The 9,132-nt window shown below is 29.8% G+C and overlaps 1 protein-coding gene across 1 annotated transcript; it reads right to left on the bottom strand.

The window, feature by feature from the left end:
- Positions 1–1,703: 1,703 nt before the first annotated feature.
- On the bottom strand, positions 1,704–4,455 carry LOC107902974 (homeobox-leucine zipper protein HOX3). Its single transcript, XM_016829061.2, has 4 exons — positions 4,242–4,455; positions 3,890–4,083; positions 3,719–3,798; positions 1,704–2,217 (listed from the first exon to the last, which is right to left on the bottom strand). Exons 1-4 carry the CDS (start codon positions 4,291–4,293, stop codon positions 1,908–1,910), a joined length of 636 nt encoding a protein of 211 aa, XP_016684550.1. The 5' UTR covers positions 4,294–4,455; the 3' UTR covers positions 1,704–1,907.
- Between the last annotated feature and the right edge of the window lie 4,677 nt (positions 4,456–9,132).

The raw sequence follows: 9,132 nt of genomic DNA, 5'->3' as shown, positions 1-9,132 counted from the left end.
AGGCAAAATGGATTGATAACGAGAATATCTTTAAACATATACCAGAATAAATGTGAACATGACTCGCATATGATGAGATTTAAATCAGAATAAATTTGAGGAGAATCCACTCATAGTTTACACGGGGTGAAACTTGAACCTAGGCCATCAAAATCCTAAGACCTCAACCTGCTCCATTCTTATATACGCACTCGACCCTTATATATATATACACACATACATAGACATGCGTATATATATTATATTTGATGTCATTTTTGTTGGGTTCGAAAAGCTGAGTTTTATAACTATTGAGTTGGATTCTCCCGTCAGTAAATTTGCAAGACGTCGGTGAGCTAAGAGGTATTGAAGTTTGTGTTCCAAGACAATTTTTGATGCTTGAGTCAATATTTTTGTAGAAAAAAAAAAGATCGAAGATAATAACAAAGTAAAAGTACGTGTGAGAGAAGTCATACCTAAAAAGAAGTTAAGGCTTAGCATTTATAATAGACTTTTGGAATAATGACTTATCTGGCCTTTTAACTTTATATTAAAAAAGTCATTTTAGTTCTCTATTTAAATTTTTTTAACCGTTAAATTTGGGTTGTTTGTCAAATTACTCCAACATGGACGGAAAAATTTATATATATATTAGTTTTGCTGACATGGCATCCACGTGTATGTAACATCAACAATTATTTTTAATTTTTTTTAAAAAATTTAAAAACATCATATTTATAAAATGTATTTAATCATAAAAAATATAATAATATTCTATAATTTTTAGAATTTAAAAGAATTAATTGTTGATGTGACATACACATATACTACGATATTAACAAAGTTAACAAACATTAACTTTTCCATTCTTTTTGAAATGTTTTGATAAAAAGTACTACTTTAAGGTTAAAAGAGACAAAATTAAATTAAAAGCTAAAATATTTGTTTTTTTTTTGTAAATTTGGGAAACCCCAAAAATATATGCATAACAATAATTTATTTATTCTTCTAAGTTAAAAAAAAACAAATATTTTAGCTTTGTTCATATATTTTTTGAAGGAAGATGAATTTATCATCAATCATGTGACACTATTTATGTTAGTGAAATAAGCTACTGATTTGTACTAATTATATGGATGTAGGTCCATTTTATTTGGTCATAGTTCCCCTCCAAATTCATTCCCTCTACTTTGTTTCAACCTTCCATTTTACTTTAAAGTATTTATATCTAGTACATGAGTTTACGAATATGAACACAAATACATAATAATAACAATAATAATAATAATAATAAAGTCATCATAATTATGTTAACATGTACTCGTATATGATAGTTATAAACCAAATTTGAGTAACATAGTTTCTCATATACTATCTTCTTGGGAGAGATCTTACATACTGTGTTGGATAGATTGTGGAAATGTAATATGTCCGAGAACTCAGCCGAAGCTGCAAATTTTAACTCTAAATCCCTAATTAAGTTATCAGGAGTCTAATAAACCAATGGTGTGTAGAACACAATGTTTGCAGCCAAGAAAGAATGATGGATCATTTCCATGACGTTAGTTGTGGCACAGTAGGCATCCGAGGTTGGGTCCGAATGCTTTCGAGCTGGTGCTTAGATGGACCCAAAATCCGATCACTATCGAAACGAAGCACGGATAACAGGAAACTCATTGCATATGCAAGAGCTAGCAATCCTAGTTTTGATTAAAACATTTTAACCCCAGATGATGTTTCATTTCATTACCATAAAATGCAAGAACTTCAATTCCATTGATTCCAATTGCTTTAAGGAAAAAAAAAACTGAGTTCCCAGAAAGCAAAAAAACCAAATAAAATCCTTATCTAAATTTGTAAACTAATATGGACATTGTTTTTTTTTTAAACCTAAATAAGTTTCTATTGTGTTCAGTCAGTTGTACTACTTAACCAGCCGCCGAAGACGGCCTTGATTGGTGGGCCGAGGTGGTTGAGGTGTTGTTGGTGGAGGTTGTCGTATTAATGAGGCCAGCGCCACGGGAAGAAATTGTAGTGACACGCTCACAGCGAGGGCAGGTTGTAAGGGTGGAGGCAGGGAGCGGTTCACGGCTGTGAGGAGATATGACGGTGGGCGGGCCTACTTGCAAGGCCCTAAGCTCCTCCACTTCACTTTGAAGCTCTTGGTTCTGTTTAGTCAAAAATTCGAACCATCTCTTCAGATACTGGAACTCCATTTCCGTCTGCTTCAACTTGCTCCTACAAATATATATATATATTACAAATGAATCAATTAAACTGAAACAAAAATAACAAATGTGGATCAGGTATATAGCTTTTACTATTAAATATATTACACAATTTCCAACAGAAAAAACAATCCAAAATTTTGATTGATCTATGACATCCAACAAGTAGACCTCGTATCTTAACATCAAAGACTTCTCATCTATCTTACAATATTGTCTGTAAAAAGAATATATACATATATACAATCTATATTACTAACGTTTTTTGGGTTATTTTTAAAATTTTCATGTCATGCTTACGTGAATATATATGTACACACAAAAGCAGCCAACCTACTTTGGAACAGAGAAAATTTAAGTTTTGATATGGGTACATTTATTTTCTTAAATTAATTATTTATTTAAAGAAATAAATATGTATTAAATGCGGTTGAAAAAACATGACAACGTTAACTACGAATTTTAAAAAAAAAGAGAGAGAGAAGTATGGGCAATATAAAGGTCTTAAATAAGTAAAAACATTTCGTAATTATCTTGACCTGACTTATTAAAGAAAATACTACAAAATGATGTAGCAATAAATCAACAGAAAACAGCAGTTAATTTCATTCAATAATCAGTCATTAATGCATGGCTATGTCCAAAGAATGACGGATCAATGCAGCACTTTATTAATCCTCCTAATATGTAATGTTTAACATTTTATTATACAAGGTGACAAATTATATATCAATATGTTAGTATAAAAGAAACATGCAATACTCTCAATTGGCGTTATGATTGTTATATATTTGATGTTTTAAGGCAAACCACGACCATCATTGTTTTGATCCTAAAAAGTTGTATCATCTCATGCATGAAATCCAGCCAAATCATTCATTTTTCATAATTATGTTCATTTACTTGTCGGTTTTTTTGTCCTTTTGATTAAAGAATTATTTATTATTTTAAGTTTCTTTTCGCTTTTAAATAATTTATAATACAAAATACAAATCATAACTATATAACCGCAACTTCCTTTGATAGCACCAAAGAGGCAAATTACCAATACTTCTAACTTCCTCTCTAGAATCAAATTTATGTAATTACAGATTCAATAAAATAAATATTGCATTACAACTGGTCTTTGAGTTCATGATTATAAGAACGAAAGTGATATATCAACTTCCAAAGACAATAGTTTGTCGAGGACAGGACAAAGAAAGAACCCGTAATCATAAAATATCATATCCATAATAACTAAAACTTTGAAAATAGTTTGTTTGGTTTTTTATTTTTAAAAGAAAAAAGGAAAACATTTAGTTTCACTTTCTATCTTTAAATTATTAGTGTACGAAAAAAAAAAGAATGTGTAGAATCTGATTCAGATTATATACTTTATGATATTCTTGTCAACGTTTTGATGATATTTACCCTAATCTACTTTTAATCCCACCCACTAAACCAAAATATTATAAACCCAGAAATTTTATAGTTTAATTTCAATCAATATATACATATGTGAACAGTACCTGGCTCGACGATTCTGGAACCAAACTTCAACTTGTCGGGGCCGAAGCTTGAGTTGTGAAGCCAATGCTTCTTTCTGCCTCTGAAAATAAACAAAGGAATATCAAAATAAACTGAATTTATTTATGTAGTTTGTTTTTTTTTCGGTGTTTTGATGATTTTATTACACATACAGGGTTTAGGGTATGGTTCTGCCTGAAACTTTCTTCGAGCAAACGAGACTGTTCTTTCGAAAGGCGAAGCTTTTTGCGAGGAACGACGCCGTCATTGGTGGTGTTTTCTTCGTCGACGACGACTTCCATGGTGGAGGCGATCCATTCATCATCGGATCCTGGCGATGGTAATCGGTTCATATCCAAATCTCTCGCTGTAAAAAGAAACACGAGAATTTGAAGCAAAATCAATTCTTCATCAAGCATGAACATCATCAGAGCAAATAGAAAACAAAAAACAGACTATTTCATAGGGGGAAAAAACATGGGATTTTCGAGGGGATTGAGGGTTTTTTTTTTTTTGGTTGCGTACCGGAAGAAGGAACTGATATAGTTAAGTCCAAGTTAGAAGAAGAAAACGCCATGAAATTTGCTGAAGAAGAAAGGTAAAAGGTAAAGTTTTTTTCTTAAAAAATAAAATAAATAAATAAGGATATGTGTTTATATATAGAAGAGAGGAATATGAAAGGAAATGAAATGAAGGAGAAGAAAGATTGGGGTGTGTGATAGATATAAAGGTCAAAGTCATAATAAATACATATAATAAATGGAAAAAAAGGGTTTTCCAATAAGGAAACAAGGAGAATTAAAATAAGAATTGAAGATCATTTATGACTAGGTTTAATATTTAATAATTTAAATTAAATAATTTCATCTAGTATATATAGAGTATCAAAATTCAGTGTTACGACTTAAATATACATCAAGAAAACAATTTTTAATATAAAGAAATCAAATGAGGGAGGCCTAAGTCAAAGGCTTTGACCCAAGTGATGAGCGACACGTGTCAAGAGAAAGGAAAATGTAGGAGAATAACCGGCAGGTTTTCTGTTAATCAGTGGTGAGTCTGTCTGGGGGTTGAAAGGTGAGGTGATGAAGACTCACTGAGTCGGGGGCATGGATTTATATTGGATTCTGATAATCATCACATCTTGACATTTTTCATTCTTTTTTGATCTTCTTTAATGCTGATTGCTGACTTGAGCTTTTTGGATTAAATTTACTTGTTTGTATAGCAGGCAGAAAAGTGATTTGTCCGCTATATTCCTATTTCCTAGACACAACAATACATTAGCTAAATTGATTTTTGCCCCCCCCCATTTCACCTTATTAACTTTTAATATCTTTTAGTCTGTTTTTACACAATAAGATCAAAAAATAAATGCCATTTTCTTAATTTTACTTCTCCAGTATTTAGTTTCAAAATCATCAAAATTAAAGGAATTGTGAGGAATTTAATGCTATTTTATTTGATTGACTAGTTCCGAGGAAACTGTAACGCCAAAGTTTGAACATTACTGCAAACTGAAAAAGGAAATAAATAATAATTTAAAGATATATATTTTGACTTTTAAGTAATTATAATTAGGGGTGGTGCCACACATTTTCACCCATTTTTCAAAAATTGTACATTGGATAACATAAGATGGGTTTTCTTTTTTCTTTTTTAAATTGGGTATAAGTAAATTATGGTAATGCCGAAATTACTATCTTATTTTGTATATATAATTATTAAATGAATAAAATATAATAATGTGTTATAAAAAGAAAGTCACATATTTTATAATTAAATATTTACTTGCCCTTGAAAAAATTGAAAATATTAGAACTAACAAAATTTTAATTGAAATAAGACGAGGTGCATAAAAAATATGGATGTATCTAACATCCATGAAGATGGTAGAAATTTTTAATATTATATATCCATAGTGGGACAAGACACGTGGTGAAGCAAAGCAAGCGACAACATTCGCCATCACCACTATTCTATTGCCATCTCTATTTATAGTATATCAAAATATGAATATATAGATACAACTTTCTAAGAAGTCATCAAATACATTCAATTATTAATCTCTATACTACGCATAAGCCGCAGATAAAATTCTTATACTTTAATTTGATCTTTTTTAATTGGAATAATGATTTATTTGATCCTCTAACTTTACAAAAAAAAATCATTTTAGCTTTTCATTTAATTTTTGTAAAATCACCCAAATTAAAATAATGATTTATTTGACAACCATCCACGTGTATGCTACCTTTTACTAAAAAATGCAAAAAAAATTAAATGAAAAGCTAAAATGATTTTTTTTTGTATGATTTGTCAAATCACCCAAATTAGATAGAAAAAGGTAGCATACACGTGGATGGTTGCGTGGATGCTATGTCAACAATTAATTAATGTTTTAAATTTTCAAAAATTAAAAATTACTAAAATATTTTTAATAGTTAATGTGATGTCAATCTGGCAGTCCACGTGATTAGCAAAGTTAATAAACGTTAGCTTTTCCATCAAATTTGGGTTGACTTGACCAACAATGCAAGCTTAAGGGCTAAAAGAGGCAAAAAAAAATAGATGGCTAAAATGACTTTTTTTGCAAAGTTGGAGAGCCAAGTAAATTATTACTCCCTATATTTAATTTGGCCTCCAAATTTACAAAAAAAAATCATTTTATCCCTTTATTTAATTTTTCACCTATTTAGCCAACTTGCATTGTTTATCAAATCACTCCAAAATGGATAGAAATGTTAATTTCTATTGACTTTGCTTATATGGCTTCAACATGTATGCCACGTTAGCAACTACTTAATTTTTAAAAAAAAACAGACATTTTTATATTTTTTTCAAGTTTTTATATTTTAAAAATTAATTAATTGCTGACATGGGATCGACATTAAAAGTTAATTAATTGCTGATGTGGCATTCATATTAAAAAGTAATTTTTATATTTTAAAATTAATTAATTGACTTTTTCATTTATTTTGAAGTGATTTGATAAATTATATAATTTAGGAGCTAAAATGATTTTTTTTTTATAAAATTGGAGGATGGAAAAGAAATATATGGAGAAAGAAAAAGGGTATATGATAAGAATAGAGAAATGTGGTTTTGGAGGTGTGAAAGGTTGATTTATTAGCATTTCAATTAAGACAAGTAAGGGTTTGATAGTGATGAATTAAAATTAATATTATACTTTGACTTGCTAATTATATTAATTAGTGATAGGAAATTTGGGTTTTAAGGAAATGGGAAAGCCCAAATTTGACATGATTATCCCCAACTCTTTCTAAATTAGTCAAATTTATCACGTTAATTTAATTACAAAATTATTCATGCCAACGAGGTATTGGGGATGTTAGTAAATGTTTAATTTTGCCTTCAAATTAATTATTTCTTAAATTAATCATATTTATGATATATACGATCCACTTATTAAATAATAAACTTAATTAATATTAAAATGTTGAACCGCAAACTATGAAAATTCAAATATAATACAAATTGCAACTAATTAAACAATCTATTTTTCTCTAAATATGTTAAAAATTAGGATATAATATCAACAAATATTCTTTCTCAAATTCGAACACTGTAATAAATTATGCAAAACACAATATGGTAAGAAAAATAACACGAATAAATGTGTCAAAATTTATATAAAATGAACTATAAACGTTTAGATATATATTTATAACCTCATCAAGGAATGTTTGTATTGAGGGTAATTTTGTTCTTGACTGCTTTGAAGGACATAGCTAACTTACGTTACTTTTGAAGATCTTAAATAAACTCATTTTAGAGAAAAATTATAGTTGTGCTTTTAAGTTTGTAAAAGAAAATTCATTTATTAAGTCATCTGTACTTAAGACATCATTTTATTATTGACAGCGTTGTTTCAGAAAAATCGTTTGTTCATCGCTTTACTTTGTTAAAACTTGATGTTAACTAATGCAACGGAAAAAACAATTATTTATGTCATTTTGGAAATCTAGTCACCTTATCGATTTTTTTTTCAAAAACGGTTTCTTTGCAATGCATCGGAAATTAGGGATCAATGTCAAATTTTACTTAAGTTAGATATCATGCGTGCGTTTTTTGGTTTTATGCTTGAGAAATCTTTGCATGCAAAACTCCCCAAATGAAAATTTACCAAGTCACAAACCATAAATAATTAAAAATTACAAACCAAAACCAATAGAGACTGATTAATACTTATTAAAAATAGTCCGAGGTCCAACGTGATTCTCCATATGCCGGGTCCGATCCTCATTTTGAGATTTACCTGAAAAGCTAAACACTATGGGGGTGAGCTTATGAAAGCTTAGTGTGAGTCGAACAGTTATTTAAATAGACATAAATATCGAATACAATGAAACATATTAGCATTAATAGAAAAACACATAACCATCATTGGAATTTCATATCATTACATAGCCATTATCAAATCGATGTCAAATGGTATATGAGTATGGGTCATCATTCATTCAAGTAACAATCATTAATTTCGATATCATTCACTACAACACAATACAATATGTGACATAAATCAATAACATTTGAGTCGGTCGTGAGCATGATGCAATGCAAAAAGGTTCCTACCCAGACTATCCGCTACACACCACGAGTTCCCTAGAACCCGTTTGCCAAACTTCAACGGAAGTGAGCATAGCTCGATGTGGTAAAACCACCGAATGATAATAATACAGTAAAACTGTCGAATAACAAATAATGCAATATAATCGCCAATCCCCTCAATACTCCAAATGTAGTGCACTGACTACGAATAGATGTGGACTTAATATGCTACTGGTACTTCACGGAACTCCTCCGTCAACCAAAAAATATCCCATCCCAATACACATGCAATATGTCATACAATATCATACATAAACATAATTTAATACTTTTCACACTTAATTGACATGTTCAACATGCCCTCAATAATCGAATACTTTCGATGAATGAAATCAATGTTCCAACTTTCAAATTACCATTAAGATGGTATCATTCAACATTACACAATTTCACATACTTTTGCGAATTTCCAATGTGTATGTATAGCAACCTATCCAATATAACATAGCAAATTTTTCATGCAATTATATCATTCATAAACTCATATTTCAGCAAATCATGCTATACATGCAACCAATCTCATACCAAATGACACAATCATGCACCACAATATCAATCACGTAATCACGTTGTCAAACTAGCAACTTTGTTAACACATCAATGTTTTAGGGCTCAAAACGTATCTGGTTCGGCCGCTTACAAAATTAATTATTCATCTAATAATCCAATCCAATCAACAAGCTAAATCATTAATTCTAACATGATAATTACCATTATCAAACAAGTTTATGAGTTTAGGACCCATACCTTATTTTACGCTTTTTCGCGGCACACTAGTGAATCT

The sequence above is a fragment of the Gossypium hirsutum genome, chromosome D05 (assembly GCF_007990345.1).
Source record: "Gossypium hirsutum isolate 1008001.06 chromosome D05, Gossypium_hirsutum_v2.1, whole genome shotgun sequence".
NCBI lineage: Eukaryota > Viridiplantae > Streptophyta > Magnoliopsida > Malvales > Malvaceae > Gossypium > Gossypium hirsutum.
Note: the sequence above shows the minus strand (reverse complement) of the source record. Positions and strands in the feature narration are given on the sequence as shown.

Coding starts and splice junctions, on each gene's coding strand:
- LOC107902974 (XM_016829061.2), bottom strand. CDS start 4,293: ATGGCGTTTTCTTCTTCTAACTTGGACTTAACTATATCAGTTCCTTCT. Junction 3,799..3,889: donor AGAACCATACCCTAAACCCT/GTATGTGTAATA, acceptor GTTTATTTTCAG/AGGCAGAAAGAAGCATTGGC. Junction 2,218..3,718: donor TTCCAGAATCGTCGAGCCAG/GTACTGTTCACA, acceptor ATATATTTGTAG/GAGCAAGTTGAAGCAGACGG.